At 43.3% G+C, this 20,105-nt stretch overlaps 1 protein-coding gene across 1 annotated transcript in view; it reads right to left on the bottom strand.

Moving 5' to 3' along the window:
- PTPRT (protein tyrosine phosphatase receptor type T) overlaps nucleotides 1-20,105 on the bottom strand; it is a 787,366-nt gene that overhangs the window by 359,737 nt on the left and 407,524 nt on the right. The window contains exon 8 of the mRNA XM_061125699.1: nucleotides 16,176-16,285. Within this exon, the coding sequence (XP_060981682.1) occupies nucleotides 16,176-16,285 (110 nt within the window). The remainder of the gene's footprint in view (nucleotides 1-16,175; nucleotides 16,286-20,105) is intronic.

The following is a 20,105-nucleotide window of genomic DNA, read 5'->3' on the forward strand; positions in this document are numbered from 1 at the left end:
GGGCTATGAGGCTTAAGACAAAGTCCATGATGAGAAGCACCCTCAGTGATCCATGGTAATGATAACAGGGCTCTTGATGGTCGCAGTGGCGGGGGGGGGGGGGGGGGAAGAGATGTGTAATCCAAGCAGAGCTTAATAAAGTAACTATTTACACTGTAGGAGATGATGGGAACAAGGGCCCAGGCAGGGAGGGTGCATTCAGTAAGGGAGAGAGCAGTGGAGGAAGGAGTAGTTCAAGAACCTGGAAGGTCACCCTGAGAGGAGCTGTGACCCTCCCTGAGGCTGCTGGAGCAGTTATCACCCCCTTTCCCCTCTCTTCCCTGCCCTTTCCAGGGCACTCCTTTGGCTTAGCCAAAGGTAAGAATTCAGAACAGGTCAGTGATTCCTGACAGTCTGTCTCCTGAATCAGAGAGCAGGTACAGAAGAATGACGGACCTCGAGGAACGAAGGGGAGGATCCTGCAGCACTGGCCACTGCCATTCGTGGAAGACCTGCCATAGGCCAGCTCCTGAGAACTCAACAGAGAACGAAATGTTGGGCTGTCCAAAGAGTTTGCTGGGTTTTTCCATAAGATACTGGCCAACCCAATAGATTCTCGGAATTCTTAAGAATTCTGAGCTTTGTCGTAGACATCTATAGAAACCAACGATGATAGCACTGGGCAATAGATGCTATTATAACATAACAAGAAAGAACCTCTAAATCAGGTGTTTCCAAAAACCAGTGTCCCTGAAAGAACCCTGAGCCCTCGGGGTGCTGAAGGAAGGACTGCCTTTAAAAGCAAAGAAGGAGGTGTTGAGAAAGCGTATCCTAGACAGAGGAAGACAAGAACAGCAGGAGTGTGATGTGGCTGTCAGGTAAAGCCTATGGATTTGGGAAGGAGGGGATAAGAACAGGGGAGGATGCTGGGGAGGCCAGCAAGAGCTGGGTCATTCATACAGGGACCTGTTAGTCAAGTTAGAGAAGAGTTCAGATTCTTCCCTCTTGAGAGCCACTGAGATTGACAGTGGGATTTCTTAAACCGTGGAATGACTAGTAAGATATGTGTTTCAGCAAAAATGGTTTTCACCTCAAGGAAAAAGGTATTGGTCAATGACCCTGACCCCTAAGAAGTGGCATGTAGGTCCACAGATGTAACTGGCAGGAGAAGAACCTCACTGAAGCTTAGGGAAACCCTGAGACAGTGCAGGCATATGGCAGGGAGAATGTGGTTCTAAAACCGAGGCTCCCAGCAAATGTGCCCGGCATGACAGCAAATCTCGGGCAGAAGATAACTTAGTGCTGTGTTTGTCATGCCGTAATGGGCATCGGATCGGCTGGGGATCTTATAACAGTGCATACTCTGATTCAGCAGATCCAGGATGGAGCCCAAGATGGCACATCTCTTTCTTTCATTATTAATTAATTTTTATTGGAATATAGCTGCTTTACAATGTTGTGTTATCTTCTACTGCACAGCAAAACTTATCAATCATGCATATACTAATAACCACTCCCTGTTGGATTTCCTTCTATTCAGGACACCACAGTGCATTAAGCAGAGTTCCCCATGCTATACAGTATGTTCCCATCAGCTGTCTATTTTATACACAGTGTCAATAGTGTCTATGTGTCAATCCCCATCTCCCAATTCCTCCCCCATACCCGTTTCCCCCTTGGTATCCATATGTTTGTTCTTTACCCCTGTGTCTGTATTTCTGCTTTGCAAATAAGGTCACCTCTACCATTTTTCTAGATTTCACATTTATGTGTTAATATATATTTTTCCTCTTTCCGACCTTACTCTGTTTGGCAGTCTCTAGGTCCATCCAGGTCTCTACAGATCCACTTTTGTTCCTTTTTATGGCTGAATAACCAAGATGGCACATTTCTAAAGAGCTCCCAGATAATGCTGATGACAGGACACCCTTTGAATGGTTTGGCTTTAGATACCACCTGCCTCAATCTTCTCCTTTACAGATGAGCTAAGAGAGGCCACGAGAGGGCTTGATGGGTGGTGTACCAGAGCAAGCAGAGGTACAGCCTTTAGGAACTAGCTTGGAGTCCCCCAGTTCAGAGCTCTTCTGTGGTCCCCAGGACCTTCTTGGGAGATTGTTGGAGGCCAGGCCCTGTACTTGCTCCTTGAAGGCAAAGGGGAGGAAGTGTGAACAGTAAGTTAATGAGGTGGAAGTGTTTCTAGCATGTCCTTGGAGAGGACAAATGGTCCTGCCAACATGTGTGATGAGCTCTTCACACAACAGCCTGCTCTGAAGGGACTGGGGTAAGTGAAAGTCGCTCAGTCGTGTCTGACTCTTTGCGACCCTATGGACTGTATCCATGGAATTCTCCAGGCCAGAATACTGGAGTGGGTAGCCTTTCCCTTCTCCAGGGGATCTTCCCAAGCCCGAGATTGAACCCAGGTCTCCCACATTGCAGAAGGGACTGGGGAACCTGACCTAAACCCCTGCTGGGCTGCCAAAGGCCTGCTTCCCAGACACAGCAACCGGCTCATCACAGGACTCAAAGCACACATCCACACTGGTAGGATCCATTTGGAGAACAATTTGCCAACATGCTTCAAGAGTTCCAAAAGTGTTTGCTCTATTCAACCCTGTAATTTCACGTGGGGGGATGTCTAAAAAAGAAATACACTGAAAAAGGATTTCCCTGGTTGTCCGGTGGCTAAACTCCATGCTCCCAATGCAGGGGGGCTGGGTTCAATCCCCATCAGGGAACTAGATTCTACATGGCACAACTAAGAGTTCTCATGCTGTAACTAAGACCCAGGGCAGTCAAAAAAAAAAAAAAAAAAGAGAGAGAGAGAGAACTACACCAAATAGGGAAAGAAAACCAGCCATGACATTGAAGGGTTATTGGCAACATACATCTAATTCTTATGAAACTCCCAAATTGTAGGTTTGGTATTACTTCTACACGCATTTTTAAAAATTTACGCATAAACGTAACTCAATTTCAGAGTGGTTAATGTGTCCCTAAAATCTTTCATCCAGATAACATTAGAACTAGGATTCTAGATCCAGGTCATTTAGATCTGAAGTCCATGTTCTTTCCACCATGATACATCCACCACTATATGCATGAGGTTCATTACAGTGTTACCAGAAATATGCAAAAACAATAGAGGAATGGATAAGTAAATTGGGGTATATACACTCAATGGACAATTATGCAATCATTAAAAAAGATAAGTGGTTTCCATGGTGCTATAAAAGCATCATGATCATGATAAAATGCTTAATAAAAAATTACAGTAGCAAATTTTATGTAACTATAGTTAAGTAAAAGATGTATGCACATTAACAAAGATAAAATACAAGGCAAAATAACTGTTGTGCTATGAGATGAGATTATAGGTGATTTTTCTCTCTGATATCCAAACTTTCTGCAATACTGTCATAAAAACTGACTGGGAAAGGCTAGGATTACAGAATGCATGTACTGGTGGGGCAGGCACAGACTTGGTGTGTATATGTATGTGTGTGTGTGTATACATATATATATATGCATGTGTGTATATACATATATATACATAAGGTCTTTAAGGAAAGTTCCAATATGGTTTTGAAACCTCTACACATGCTCCTGTATCCTATGGCTCTGTGTTTTAGACATAATCCTGAAAACTCTCTACAAGAGTTGTTCTAGTACAGACTTTCTCATCTCTGGCACCTTCCTTGGGAAGGATTCCACAGCAGTAGTCCCTTATTTCAAGAAGTAGCGCAGATACTAAAAATAATTACCCTCCAGAATTGCAGATAGCACATTTATACAGAAGGTAGTGGAATGACAAAGATGGTAGCTGAGCATCACAGATGACACCATGACCACCTGGAGTGCAAAGTCAAGAGGGAGTCCAGGACTTTCCCTGGTGGTTCATTAGTTACAAATCTACCTGCCAATGCAGGGGACACCAATCCCTGGTCCAGAAAGGTCCCACGGGCCTCAGGGCAACTAAGCCCGTGCTCTGCAACAGGAGCAGACTCTGCAATGAGAAGCCCGCCCACCACAACTAGACAGCAGACCCTGCTCTCCACAACTAGAGAAAATTTGTGCACAGCAATGAAGACCCCGCACAGCCAAAAAGAAAAATTTTATATTTTTTAGAAAAGAGAGAAGCCATGTCAGAGTTCAGAGGAAGAATGTGCCCTGAACAATTGTGGATGTCTATCATAGGAAAGGTATTAGGGAAGAGTGGGGAGTGCACAGGCCATATATCACCTCCAATAGTCAAGAAACAAGCAAATGGAGACACCTTTTTAAAACAAGGAGGAAAATATAGCCACCACTACTAACTTTGGGTTTATAGATTTCTATCTGAATTTGTACATATGGTTTTACTCTCCTCCCTTAGATTCATTCCTATTGACAGAAGGAGCTATTATTTTGAGCCCAGCTCTATGATCAATGGAAGGCATGCAACTGGCTCTGATTGCTACTAACAAATCTACTGAGAAGGAAAAGGAAAGCATAGTTCAAACTTTGCTAACCAGGTATTTAAAAAGATCCAGGTCCCTCTTACTCTACCCTAAAAATTGTGTCTTACCTTCTCGGAAGATCAATCAACACATCCTAAAACAGAACAATTAGAAAGTAAAGTGTGGTCTATGTGCTCCGGGGATCAGAGAGCCATGAGATGGGATAGTTAAGTAGCTTACATTGAAACTGGAAAATGTCTGACACAGTGAAGACCAAAATTTTGCAATGTGGTTATAATTATCTAAAAGATGTCAATGCACAAAAACTAAAAGAAAAAAAAATAAACCCTTGTGAAAATGGTTGGTCTGCTAGGCAGTGGAAATGGGGGCTGACTTTCCACTTTCCATATTTCTAACACCATGTAATATTGCTATAATGTCACTAACAGTAACAAAGAATAAATTCCTTCTAATTCACTATTTGACTTGCAATGATACACAGATGCTAAAACAATGCAAAAAATAAAACAGATGCCAAGAAAGCAAAGCAGCGGGGATTTTTATGACATATATTTTGAAGGGCTCTGGTATGCAAGCAAGCTTAATGCAAGCATAATGATCTAGGCCAAGGTCTCGTACTTGGGTGTAAAATTTAAGGAACTACTCTTCTCTTGGTGAAGAAGGAAGCAAAAGTAGCCAAAGGGACTTCTCTGGTGGTACAGTGGTTGAGAATCTGCCTGCCAATGCAGGGACATGGGTTCGATCCCTGATCCAGGAAGATTCCATGTGCCATGGGGCAACTAAACCCATGTGCCACAACAACTAAGCCCACAGGCCCTAGAGCCCGTGCTCTGCAACAAAAGCCACCACAATGAGAAGCCCATGCATTGCAACTAGAGAGTAGCCTCCGCTCATGGCAACTAGAAGAAGCCCACATGGAGGAATGTAGACCCAGCGCAGTAAAAAAAATTGTGTGTTTTTTTTTTTTTTAAAGTAGCCAAAGAAAAGGATTGGAGTGAGGGAAAGAAATCTACCTGCTATCTTCTAAAGCCAATGAAAGGATCTCCTCTGAATTATAAATTTGAATTCCAGCCTCCAGAGACTTCAGGATGAAGGATCCAAATACTGATGGTAGATGAAGACCTGCTTCCTCCTTCATTTTTTAAGTCCCAAACAAAGAGCTGTTCTGACCAAAACAGAAAGGAAATCAGTTAAAAGCAGCAGATCCATGCTGCATTGCCCTGTCCAGGTGGAATTCCAACAGGATTAACAAGGTAGAACATCTGAGATGAAAAGAGAACAACTTCTGATGTTGAAAGAGACACTCAGCAGCTAAAACACCGCCTCTGGGCATCGTTTATTGAAAGGCCCATGTAGCCACAGAAAGGCTTCCATCACTAGCCACGTGTCTGTGTGTACAGCCGCTCCTCACTAAGTCCTTCGGGTGTGCAGAGCATCAAAACAAAGTTTGCCTCCCACAGAAGGGACATCGGGCAAGTCCTGACTGCGCCATATGCAGAACTAACTTTTCATTTCTCTCCCTCCACTCTCCTAGGACAACTAGACATGCACAGATTAAACCCAACCTGCAGGTTTTATCTTTTTAAAGTCAAAATTTTTCCTTTAGCAAAAGCTCTGGAAAGGAATTATGGCAGAAGTTCATGAGAAACAGCTGGGAGCCCATGGAGAGATTCCTACGACATGGATAGGAAGTGACCTGGAGTTTCTCCAGGCAAGGAGAAAACAGACATAGACCTGTGCCTCCGAAATCTACTAGAGTTAACTATCCAAAAAAAAAAAAAAATAGAGCAATTCCAAGGACGCAATTGAGATTATGGGTATAGCCCAAGGGTAAATGTTTTACATGTACATGTGAAAAAACACAAAAATACAGATGTCCATACACGTGTCAGTGTTGCTACACCAACTCACAAACCTACATGTTAACACACACACATACAAAGACAAATATACTGATCTATTTGGGCTCACTGTAGGAATATTTTCCATGCAGTAACTTCTACTGTTTTTTTTTACAGCTAAGATGAATTATTAATGTTTATTGTGAAAACCTTTTTATTGCCAGGAAAACATGATTTGCTCTTCTTCAGGTAACAAGTGCTACTCATCTGTTGATTCCTACTGTCACGTTATCTGGCTCCATCACAAATACCTGTGTTGTAATAAAAAAAAAAAAAAAAAGAAAGAAAGAAACACCCTGAGGCAAATATATAGGCATTCCTGGTATGCTACGAGTGGATGACAGGCAGCTCTAATGGTCCCACTTACATAAATGCAACTTATTCACATCAGAACGCAACTTCCTTCTAGACACAGAGTGCCAGAAATCATTCTTTTCAACCCAGAGCTGTTTCTATTGAAACACCTGTCAACGGACCTGTCAGCCCAGCAGACCTATGTACGGCTTCTATCCAGGGATGCCTGCATTTTTCGTTTCTGGAAGAGAAACATCCTATGGAGGTTGAGTGATGGGCTGAGGGTTAGGAAAAATGGTTCCTTGACATCCCAGGGCTCTGACTTTTAAGACTTTGGAAAAGCCTCTGGGCAAATCTATGAAGCTTTTTCTGTGTATATAAATCTTTTTTAAATCTCAAAAATAAACAACAGAACTAACTTCTACTGTAAAAGGAGAGGGGAAAATATTTGTAAGGTAAAGTCTGACGCCAGAGCTGCAAGATGCCATTTGTAAAATGCAAAAGGATACTGACAGACCAATATAGCTTTATGTGTCTTCAATTATCCCGCAAACTGTTTGTTTAGCAATCTTGAGGGGGAAAGGCTGATGTGTCATGAATTTGAGCCTTAAAATAACTAGTGCCTGGCACCTGCATGGGCATGAGTGAGTTGCATATAGCATAACATCAGACAGTGTAGAATTCCAGAAGAGTGAAAAATAAAGGCAGGGTAAAGCCAGAGTCACGGCTGTGTTTATTTAGCAGGTATTTGTCTGGGATAATATATCAGAGCGCATTGACTGGATTCATGCTATGCAGTACTTCTTCCCAAACTTGGATGCACAGTAAAATGTCCCAAAGCACTTTTAAAAAACCCCATTTGGATAGTACCTCACCCCCAGAGATTCTGATTTATTTAGAATGCAATGATGCTTAAAGCCAACCATTTATGTGTCTACCTACATATGTATTTATCGATATGTTTGGAGGTTGTCAAGGTATGATTCTAAATCTTCAGCCAGGCTTGAGAACCACTAAACTTGTTAGACAAAAATTTCACCACTACCCCTTATCAAGATAAAGTACAAATCCACACATTCATATAAGTAATATTTATTGAGCACATGTCCTATGCAAACTTTCTTTTAGATCCTGAGGACATACTAAAAAGCAAAAATAAATATGGCCAGTATCAGGTATCAGGACCAAAGGCCATCAGGCTGAGAAACTAGGGAAGAGCTAGGGTCACAATTCAATTCTGAAGGCCAACTGTGTGGGCAAATACCATCTAGCTTAGGGGAGCTCAGTCTTTGTTCTATTCTGAGCTTCAATTGATTAGATGAGGCCCACTCACATCATGGAGGACAATCTGGTTCAAAGTCCACTCATCCAAAAACACCCTCACAAAAACATCCAGAATAATGTTTGACCTCCTATCTGGGCCTCATGGGCCAGCCAAGAAGACATATACAATAACCATCACATGGCCCATAGCCTTATGAGGTTGAAGTCCAGTAGGGGATTAGACACTAAAGCATACCAACAAAAAATGAGTGCAGACTGTGAAAATAATAAGACAGAAATAAGAAAAGTGCTTGATAAAGCAGAGAGTACAGGGTGAAGGCCTCTTGGAGGTAAAGAATAGGTAGGAACCTAAGAAATATGAAGTAAAAAAAGTATTCTAGGCAGAAGAGATGACATTCACAAAATGTGGCAATCACATGGGCTGCAAAGAACTCAATCAGCTTGAGAAAGTGTTAGAAAGCTAGAGGGGTCAGTACGCAGAAAACAGTGGGAAGAGGGGCATGGAATGAGGTTAGAGGGGCCAGATCGTTCAAGGCTCCAAAATTAAGATGAGGCAAAAGCACAGAAGTAACATGATTGAATTTACCTTCCAAACATTATTCTGGATGTTTTTGTGAGGGTGTTTTTGGATGAGTGGACTTTGAACCAGTGTTTGGGTACAGTGTGGGGAAGTGAAACAGGGAAATGTGGATGCAGCATGCGCAGGGAAGTTCTGAAGTGGTTTAGGCATCAGATGAATGTTCAGAACGTGGTGGTGTTGAAGATGGGGCCGTGTGACCTGACCTTTGTCTATACTGGCAGGAGAAGAGATGGAACTTTCTAGAGCATTTGATGTGTTGCAAGTGGGGAAGAATGGTGATTCCTACGTTTATGGCTTAAAGAACTCAGAAGAAACAAAAGCTTTTTTCCTGGTTACCAGCTTGACTCAATTTATACCCACTAGCTGCCTGCATTATGCAAACTATGCATCCTAATTAACAGAAATCCAGCTTGAATTATGCAAATTATTGCTTTGGGCTGGGTTTTCCATTTCCTGCCTCTAGGGCCTCCTGCCCATCAAGGACCACATCCCATTCTCCCTACTGACCTTCTGTGGACCAGAGCCATCTGCACGTCCGGGGTGAGTGAGCCCTGAGAGGCCACTGTGGCTAAGCAAAAGGGGAGGAGGAGGTGAGTCTGAGCGTCCGCATGGAGCCAGCACCTCCCGGGGCCCCTGTCTCTCTGAGAGCCTGCTCTGAGCTCATCCATACAGCAGCCCCTGTCTCCATCAAAACATGTCTGTCCCAGTCCTGTGCAGAACTACTTTCTGGCTCCGAACACAGCACCCATCTTTCTTGCAGTGCTCTGTCATGGGACGCTGATTCCTGGGGCCTGTGCTTTCTGTTCAGAGCAAATGCAACCATCTGTATGCCAGAAAAATAGCGATGACCCTCTGACCTAGCCCACCTTGCAAAGGGGCTTTGGCACAGGAAGGCCACATTGTTTTATGGAGCCAAAGTCTGTGTTTTATTTAACTCTGAACGCCAGGCGCCTAGAATAGCTTGCAAGATAAATGTCAATCAACGCTAGCATAATCAAGACACCCATTCCTGCCTCATTAGGGTCCTCTCATTCCGTTTAAGCTTCTCAGATTTATACACTGTAATTAGAAACTTGGTGATTTTGACTGCTAAACATAAAGGCATACTGGGAAGCTTCACATGTCTGCATTTTAAATATTTTCACACGTCGTTAACCCAGTTGCCAGTGTAACATCTTCTGGCCCAATTCCCTCACACTGTGTGATATTTATTTTTGGACAGAGACGAGAAAAACTAATTGAATTGAAACACGTATTGATTACTGTTTTTAGTGAACTCTGAGCAGCTTGTCTCTAAATGATTTTGCTGAGGAGCTTTTAGGCAACTGTTTGGCTGGACTGTTTCCCCTGTGATCGCATTTGGGCTGTGTGTGCCTGTCTGCAGTTGCCCGGTCTGCTTTCAGGGAGTCCTGTCATACACAAGAGCAGAGTTGGAGTGGAAAGGGCCATGCCAACCCTCTTCACATGAGGGTCCTGATTGGGACACCCTGTGTGTGTGTTAATCGATCAGTCAGGTCCGACTCTGCAGTCCCATGAACTGTAGCCTGCCAGGCTCCTCTGTCCATGGGATTTTCCAGGCAAGAATATTGGAGTGGGTTGCCATGTCCTTCTCCAGGGGATCTTCCTAACACAGGGATCAAACCTGTGTCTCCCACACTACAGACACACTCTTTACTGTCTGAGCCATAAGGGAAGACCCAAGCAGGGTTCCAGAAGAGTCTATGCAAAGAGCATGGTTTTCACATGGCTGGTGAAAAGTCTCAGCTCTTTGGATCTCGTGTAAGCAGGCACATCCCTCAGTTCATTTAGTGGTCACATTACTCACCCAAGGACTGTGAGTCTGTGTCAAGCAGAGCTCTCCAGATCCAGATTAGGACACTTTAGGAAGTGTCTTAGACCAGAGCTTCTCCCACGTTCATATGTGTGTGTGAATCAGCTGGTTAAAACACAGGTTCTGACTCAGTGGGTCTGAGTCGAGGCCTGAGATATTACATGTCTGACCTGCTCCCAGGTGACATTGATCTGCTGGTGTGTAGACATGAGGCCTTTGATGTGACCTTTCTCCATGCACTCTCTGTCACCCTGCTGAGATCTGAGGCCAGGAACCATGCATTCTGATACAAGCTGCTACAGTAGAGGCGAAGCTGGCTCCAGTGGGCAGGGAGAGAGGGCGTGGCTGCTGGAGAATCAGGCTGCTGCATGGTTCTGGGGTAGCATCAGGGAAGCCACTGGACTTCCAGCCCTTCGTGATTGCTATTATTTTTCAGTCACTCAGTCCTGTCCAACTCTTTGCGACCCCATGGACTGCAGCACGCCATGCTTCCCTGTCCTTCACCATCTTCTGGAGCTTGCTCAAACTCATGTCCATTGAGTTGGTGATGCCATCCAACCATTTTGTATTCTGTCGTTCCCTTCTCCTCCTGCCTTCAACCCTTCCCAGCATCAGGGTCTTTTCTAATGAGTCAACTCTTCACATCAGGTGGCCAAAGTATTGGAGCTTCAGTTTCAGCTCCCAGCCCTTAGGGCTGGAGGCCAGAATCTAACAGTCTTGGCTCCAAGGAGCTCTTCAAGATAAGAACGCCTTATCTATTTTTACTGCCTTAAAGGAAGCCATCAAAGCCCATAAAGAGGCAGCAAGAAAGAAGCAGATGTGACAAAAGTTTTCACCTCTTCCACCTGGCTGCAGGGTCTTCCAATAAATAGTTGAGCACTCATTGCAATATCTATTGTTGTGGCTGAGTCACTAAGTCATGTCTCTTTTGCAACCCCACAGACAGTAGCCCACCCAGCATGTGATTTCCCAGACAACAACACTGCAGAATCATACATGAGTTCAATATCCTTGCCTCCTGACAGATTTCCCAGGTGTTTCTGAGATGCTTATGTGCCCAGGGCCATTATTCACATAACAGCCAGGCGGTATTTTAGGAATATAAATCTGATTCCTTCATTTCTCTGCTTAAAAATCCTTCTAGGGTGTTCTGTTCCTCTCAGGAGAAAGCACAGACTCTAGAAACCCTGAATCATCTGACCCTACCCACCCCCACTCACATGGCCTCATCATTGTCCATCCTGCTCACGAGGGTTCAGTCACTCTGACCTCCTTCCTTTTCTCAAACAAGCCAGTCATTCTACCGCAGGGCCTTTGCACACTGGCTATTGTCCTTCAAGTGAGTGTAATGACTGTTTTGGCTTTGAATCTCTGGCCACAGGCACAGTTTGAACAGTGGAGCAAATACAAAATGAGGTATAAAACATTGGTTCTGTGGGTCTGATGTAGATTTATTCTTGACTTTTAACCTAGAACAGTATGATGCCTTCATGTTACAAAGAGGGGACTGAAGCCCAGAGAACAGATGAGACATAATCAAAGCCATTCTGATTCTGGAGGATGGATCACGACTTGGACACATGTGTGTGCTCCGTCATGTCCGGACTGTAACCTGCCAGGCTACTCTGTCCATGGGATTCCCCAGGCGAGAATACTGGAGTGGCCTGCCTTTCCTTCTCCAGGGGATCTTTCAACCCAGGATCTTGCGCCCCTTGAATACTGCGGCATTGGCAGGCAGATTCTTTACCACTAGCGCCACCTGGGAAGCCCTATTTTATTTTCCCCTGGGGGAGGGGAAAAGTGGTTCAGGAAGTGTATGGACCTATGGGGAAGGGAATGTAATCTTAACATATGACATACTACTCAGACCTGCTGCATTGAACAATTGTTACACTATTTACAAAGTCACAACTCTCCTTCACTCCCTCACTTGTTTGGCTTTTGCCTTTGTGGAGTCCAGGGTTGTACACAGGAAGGCATCGGCATTCCTGGATTTCTCTTCCACTTGCGTCGTCTGATTTTTCTTTGCCACAAACAAACTTTTTGAGGACAGGAGAGGGTGATTTGTAATTTATAGATTCCTCTCTAGAAATTACAACCAGAACCTCATTTAAAAAAATCAAATTGGTTTCATCTAATTAAATTTGGAAATTGCCTCATAAACACTTATTCTGTTATAAATGTCTTTAAAAACAAGGTCTCCTGCTTACTGTCTGAGGCAGGATTGGGTTGAGCTGAGAGGAGACTTCCCATCTTTCTGCTCAGAAGGACATACTCTCTTATCAGTTGCTGAAACTTTATTTATTTGGCTGCACTCGGTCTTCGCTCCTACGTGCAGGCTTTCTCTAGTTCCAGTACCAGTCAACAGGGGCTACTCTTCATTGAAGAACACAGGCTCCTCATCACGGTGGCTTCTCCTCTGTATAGAACGGACTCTAGACGCATGGACTTCAGCAGTTACGGCACACAGGCTCAGTAGTTGTGGCACACAAGCTCATCTACTCCGTGGCCTATGGAATCCTCTTGAACCAGGGATAAAACCTATGTCCCTTGCATTGGCAGGCAGATTCTTATCCACTGTACCACCAAGGAAGTCCTGAAACTTTCTAAAGAATACTGAAGTCTAGAGCAGTGCTTCTCAAACTTTTTAAATGCCCATACGAATCACCCAGGGATCTTGTTAAAATGAAAACTCTGATTCAGAAAGTCTGGCAAGATCTAAGATGCTGTATTTCTAACCAGCTCCCAGAGAGAGCCAACGCTGCTGGTCCATGGATCACACTGAGAAAGAGGCAAGACATTCGCACTTGAATTCAGGACCCAGGAGTTGTTTACCCTTGGTCTTTACATTTCACCACTCCAAGGCTCCATTGCCTCACTTTCATGTAATGTTAACAGTTAACATTTATCAGTGCTATTTCTAAATGCCAGACACAGTACTAAACATATGTTTATGCTTATTAAGCAGTATAAATGAGCAATTACTTAATGTACCCAGGTTTACACAGCAAGGGAAGTGGCAGAGCTGGGATTTACATCTAGGCTGCCTGACCTCCAAAGTCAACATTCTTACCTTCTGAGGCCTCACTGGCTCATGACACACATAGTCTCAGCCACATATATGGTCAAAATACAGGGCCTAATCCCATGTCCTCCCTTCAGGTCATCATCCCTTAGGTTCCTTCAGATCATCATCCAAGAACTTTGGCATACTCCCACAAGGTAACCTTAAATGCTCAAACAAGTCAGACAGTGGCAGCTCTGGTTCTCTATTATGGCCCAATGAGCAGCCAAGAAATTACATGAAGTTTTCTTACAACAGCTCTTTCTAGTAGAGCACCCTCATGGGAATGCCAACATCTCAGCAACTGGTCTTTGAACATTCACAAGGCACGGGGTTCACAGAGAAGTGCAGAGAAGGGAGCACTGTCCTCACCTGGGTGCACCTTTGTGCCTACAGCTCCTGACCGTGGATGATATATGAGCCCTCAATTTCGTAACAGAGTAGGACCCTATGGGGCCTTCCCAAGACTGAACCTCCCCATATCCTCTGCCTGGCTCATGTCTATAGAAAAATTGTAGCCAAAGAATAAATTTAATCAAAGAAGTGAGGAAATGCAGAAACAAAGGAATACAGTCAACTAAGGCAAAGTAATAAGAGTTTAGCCATTAAGCAAAGTCAAGGACCTTGAGTTCTTCCTCAAGAGCCAAGAGATAGTATTCTGACCTACATTCTTTGAACTATTGTTCAGATACCGAAACCCTCACCAGGTAGAAGAAGTTGACTTAATATACGATGACCAGATTGCAGTCATGACATAAGCTGACCCACCTGTCACGCTTCCAAGAACTGGCCTCAAGGAAATGGGAGCAAACTGACCCTAGAACTGCAGATTGATTGTCCTTAAAGCAATCAACATGGGGACTTCCCTGGCCAGGGGCTAAGACTCTGTCCTCCCAGCAGGGCCCAGGTTTGATCACTGGTCAGGGAACTAGATTCCACATGCAGCAACTGAGACCCAACACAGCCAAATAGATGAATGATTAGAACTGGAAAAAAAAAATCAGTATGCAAATCAGACCACCCCATGACCAACATGACCAATTCTAAGATGATTACCGGAGGTCATTGTGTTTTCCTGCACATAATTTCCTCTTTCTGCCTATACAATCCTGAAACTCCCCTTTAAGAGCTTGCTCTTCCCTCCTAAGTTTGCAGGGGGGAAGTGGCTTTTGGACATGAGTCTGCCTTCTCCCCCAGTTTACCAGCCTCCTGAGTAAAGCAACCTTCTCTTTCCAACCAGTGTTTGTCTCTTGAATATGGGCTGTGAAGCAGCGAGCAGCCGAACCTGACTTGGGTAAGACCTTCAGGGGATTTATTGTTCAAACAGTGTCTAACTCACAATTATGTTTCCTCTTCTGTTCTCTCTTCATCTATTTCTTCTTATTGTGGGATTATCATCAAGGTCCATCAGTATGAATATCCCCTCTCAATCAGCAGCATCCCCAGGAAGGATGCTTCTCCCAACCCCATGGTCCAAGATGGAGATGTTAGAGAGCTCTGCTTCTGAGAAACACTGGATGGAGTGGCATAAGGTGTTTCCTGAAGGTGTTTTCTCCAGCATCCTGCACATGACTGACAGCTTTCTCCTCCTTCAGAGAGCTCTTAGGTCTGTCCAGATCTCTCCAGATAATTTTTGTGTCCATCAGATTCACCCTGAATATTTCTCCCTCATCAATACTCTCTGACTTTCCTCCCCAGAGCTCATCTTCCCTTATGGCAGTGATATGCTTTCCAAGGCTCACTCTCAACAGGTGTACCTTTCTGCATGAGCACCCAGAGTCTTTAGCCCCTCCATGAACCTACAGAGCATTTCAGCCTGGGATGCTTATCACCTTTCCCCCCTCAGACTCCTTAGAGAAACCCTGAAGCAACAATTAACACCACTCCCCCACCCCCCAATCTTACAGATAAGCAAACTGAGGCTTAAAGAGAAGAAGAACCTGCCAAGGGTCCCTTGAGACTGAGGTAGAGCTACTAAGATAGCAGGATCCATCCTTCCAGCTTCAGCTTCCATGCCCTGCAATGCTGTGTGTTTCTACTGTAGCCGAAGCACAGTCTCATGGTATCTCAGAATACACGGGGTGGGAAGAGAGTCAATCCTGCCCATATCCTACTATTAGCATTTTGCTAAATCAGCCTTACTGATGTTTTACTGTTTATTTGCTTTTGCTCTGCAATGAGCTTCTATCATTTGTTCTAATTTTGAAAGTTTTCAGGGAGGCTGCATTTTGTCTTGTCCAAGGACATTCTATTCTGTCTCTGATAGAAGGCCCTGCTAATCCTGGGAGAAGGGCTTTCAACACTATCACCTAGGTGGCAATACAATATGTCTTGGCCACAAAGCAATGTTAAAGCTCAAGAATGATGTACTCCTAGCTTGGAGAATGACATTGGGATCCTTTCAGAAGCCCAGGGACTGATACGGGTTTCATGAGTATCACGTGACTATTATGATTTTCCAGAGGACAGTTTGCCAGGCCTGGGTCTGCTTGGCTGTGCCAGGACAGTCTGACTCCTTGGGTCTTGACTCCTTTGCTAAAGAGATGAATAATCCCATCAATGCACAATATGCCCAATTTTCTTTGTCATCGGGGCTATCAAGACAGCTCAGTTGACGTCCTTTGTTTGATTCCCACTGTACTATCAGAAACCTTCTGTATTAATTCGCTTTGTCTCACTCACCTTTGTGCCTTTGATGGAGCTTGTACATGCAGTAGTATCTGCCAACTCCAGGCTGAAGTAAAGTGAATAAAACCAAGTGATATAGCCAAAGTGGCCTCCTTACCTCGTAGAGTGTGATGACCCCATTGGTCTCATTGGGAGGTTTCCACTGGATGTAGATCTTCTCCTCAAAGGGCCCCCCTTGAATGGATTCTAGAGGAACAGCTCCTGGAACTACAGAAGGAAACAAGTTAGGAATCTGGTGTCACCTTTCATCTCATTTCCCCAGCCTCAATGACCTAGAATGGGAGTCAACAAAATTACTCTGTAGGATTAGATAATACACATTGTAGGCTTAGTGGGTCATACAGTCCCTATCAAAATTACTCAGTTTGGTACTTGTAACACAAAAACAGCCACATACAATCCATAAACAAATGGGCATATCTGTGTGCCAAATAAAAATCCCCTTTATTTTTAGAAACAGGCAAAGGTTGGAGCTGACGCATGGGCCACAGTTTTCTGTTATCCTGAAAGGCCAATGGCTTTTCATCTGCAGATTCTGAGCAAGTCTATCCTGGAACTAAAGCTGACCAGGATTAAGAGGGTATCTGTAGGCCCCAGACCTGCCAACAGGTGGGATCCCGGAATTAGATTCTTGGCTTAGGATTGATATTTGAGGAGTGCAACGTGAACTTCACTATCATTTTTCTAAACCTGTCAAGGTTTCTCCAACTGCAGGAAGTGCTTCCATAGCTTCCTAATCCCTGAATCCACCAGGAACCATGTGCCTTGAAACCTCCATCTAATGAGAAGGCTCCAGGAATGCAACTTATTTGTCTCAGTGCTGAGTCTCTGACGCCCACCACATGGTAGACGCATGCTAACCATTTGCTGGCTGGACTCATAGGTGAGTCAATGACCTATGCCAGCATTTTGCCCTAAATCAAAACCTTTCCTGGGCAGTTTCTGTACCCAGAAAAGTCTTCCTGCCAGCATCCTCCTGCTGAATTCCACCATCATTATGACAGCCTGGAAGATGCTGAACCATAAAATAATGCTTCTCCAAACTTCCCGTTATAACTCCCTAGAGCATCATGAATTCATGTAAATCATTATGGAATCTATTTATATTTTGGCATTATAAAAGCAGGTATTTTTTTTCTACTAAGCACTTACTCTCTGATCAGACTTTTACATACCTTATTTCATTTTAGCCACAGAACAGCTCTGCCCAGTATATATTATCTCCTTTGTGCTGATAAGGGAACTGAGGCTGAGAGAATTAAATAACTTGCTCAAGGTCATACAGCTCTTAAGTCGTAAAGAGGGAAGTGAACACCTGTCTGTGAGCTTCAAAGCATATACTCTTAATCATCATGCAATGCCTCTCTAGATATAGCCATGGCCATATGTTGCAATCAGTTCCCTATTGTTAAATTAAAATATATTTAGTTTTTCTCATTACAGACATGATAACACAGAATTTGTTGAATATTAAGACTCTACAAAAAAGGTTTTTAAAAAAGAACAAAATCATTCTAACCCCCGTAACTGTAGATATTTTTTCTGGTATTTTTATGTCTCTGCATATACATATTTTTAAAAATTAAACTCCTACCTTGCATATTGTGTTATGACCTTATTTTATAGCTAAGCAAATCACAGTTAAAAAAAAAAAAAAAAAAAAAACCCTTAGATGCTCTTTGGGGCCATGCATTTTAATGGCTGCTTAGAACAGGATATGCCCCATTTTAGTCACCAATCCTTTATTATTGGGCATTAAAGTTGGTGTGAATTCTTTATGATTATAAGTAACACTGTAACAAGCGTTCTTACAAATAAGCATTTGCATGCAACTCTGCTGATGTCCCTAAGATAAATTCTTGGAAATTAATTTATTGGGTCAAAACAAATGGATTATTTTATCTTTAACACTTTTGACACATATTACCAGATTGCCTTCCAGAAAGTTTGCACCATTCTGGGCTTCCCAAACAGAAGAATATGTCGATTCCTAATCCATGCCAACAATGACTATTTAAAAGATTAAGTGTATGCATGCGTATCTTTTTTAGAATACCAGAGAATGCAGATTTATTTTTCAGTTTAATTGGCTATTTGCATTGATTCCTTTATGAACACGCTCTCTATACCCTGTGCTCATTTTCCTGCATGGCTCTTCGTTTCTGTTTATCGTTGTCTTATGACTTATAATCTGCTTTTAAGGACTTAAGCTTTTTTACATAGGTTACAATAATTTTGATCAGTTCTTCATTTGCTTTATAAATCTTTTAGGTATGTAGAAGCTTCTAAGTATTCAGATCTCTTATTGCTTTTCCTTATCCAGTCATCCTTTCTACAAACAGTTATTGAATACCTAGTATGACCAAGGGACTTGGTGATAGACATTACAGATACACCAATAACAAAGACAGACATACTTAAATCCTTGATAAAGCTTGTATTCTGTAAAGGAAAACTACATTAAATAAATAATTGCACTCATAATTAGGTTTTCAAAGTCATTCTTAGGATTTTGAGGTAAACATACAAGGTGTTGGAAGAATTATAATCAGTAGAGAAAATCTAGTCTGGCATATTATTTAGTCAGGATAATACATGGAAAGTAAGTTAGGATCTACAGGCAAGAAGAAGCTGTTAGGACAAGCATGGGGAGAGTGGATATTAAGAGTGTTGTGGACGGCTTTTTGGGGGAAAGTGGAAGGAAAAAAACCATCTTGGGGCGAAAAGATGGTATCTTGGACCACGGTGATGGTTGTGTAGAAGAGAATACAAGTGTGTCAGAAATTTGGGGGGGGGGGGCAAGCATGTGTGATTTGGTAGTGATGGAGAGAAGAGATGTATCAAGGAAGACCCCAGCTTTTCTGTTCTACACAAATAGCATGGATCAGGGGGTTGTCATAAAAAGAAACCTTAGAGGATGACTAGCTTTGGAAAGGAAGCTGGCAAGCTCAGTTCTGTCATAATTCATTGGACAAGTATGCGGAGCAATGTTGAGTACCAGCAGGGTAGGGGGTGAGTAGCAATATTCAGACATGGAAACCAGAGGCAGGGAATAGATCCTGTAGCAGAAGTGCAGAAGAGAACAAAAGTAGCAAGTATAGGACTAAGGCAAAAAGCAACTCCAACCTCAAAGAGGAAAACAAAGAAATTTGGAAACAGGGAAACTGTGTTCATAGAGGCAACAAAAAACCAGGAAGGTGAGCAGCCACGGGAGGCTCAAGAAGTTACTGTAACAGGTGTGGCTGCTACGTAAGAAGCAACCCTACATTTGCTCCTTGGATGTAGTGTCTTCAAAGTTATTTGTGAGCTGACCAAGAGTAATTTAAGAATATCGGCATCAAGCCATCGTTTAGGGGTGGAGAAGAGAGTGAAAGTTGAGGGACTGTGTCGAGACAAGTAATTATTTTTGCTGTGAAGGTGAAGGGAACGCAAGATGGAGCAGAATTGAGACATGGAACCAAAGTACTGCTCCTCCCAAAGATGGGAGAGGTTATGGCATGATTCAAGGTAACTAGGAAAAATCTGCAATTGACATAAGAAGTAGAAGGATGGGAAAGAGAGAGGAAATAACTGATGTTAGTAGGGTCCTGAAAATGCCAGGGCAGGGGTGGGTGGGAAGAGAGCATCCTTCCCTCTGTGAGACAAGAGAAGAGGAAGAAAATGCACAGATGCTTTGGAGAAGGGGGTTGAGGTGTTTGAATGACTCTTGCTTTCTTGAGAAGAGAGAGAGGAATTATTTACCAAAGGTGTCCTGGAGGAGGAGCTTTGTCAGTAATTGGGAGAAGTTTTAAGAGGTGAAGAGAATGCTGAATGGAGAGGTGCCTGTGCTACTCACTAAGAAAAGAAAGGTCTATGGGTTGCAGATTCTGAGGGGGAATATCAAGCTGGGACCACCACCTGCGCTTTTCCTTTCATACCAGCTCACAGCAAATTTTCCTTCTCAACCCAGATGAATAGTCATCTGTGTTTTCTTCTTTCTATTTCATGCTTTATTCCCATCTTTTTCTTCTTAAACCTAACATTTTAA

This window comes from Dama dama, chromosome 23 (assembly GCF_033118175.1).
Source record: "Dama dama isolate Ldn47 chromosome 23, ASM3311817v1, whole genome shotgun sequence".
NCBI lineage: Eukaryota > Metazoa > Chordata > Mammalia > Artiodactyla > Cervidae > Dama > Dama dama.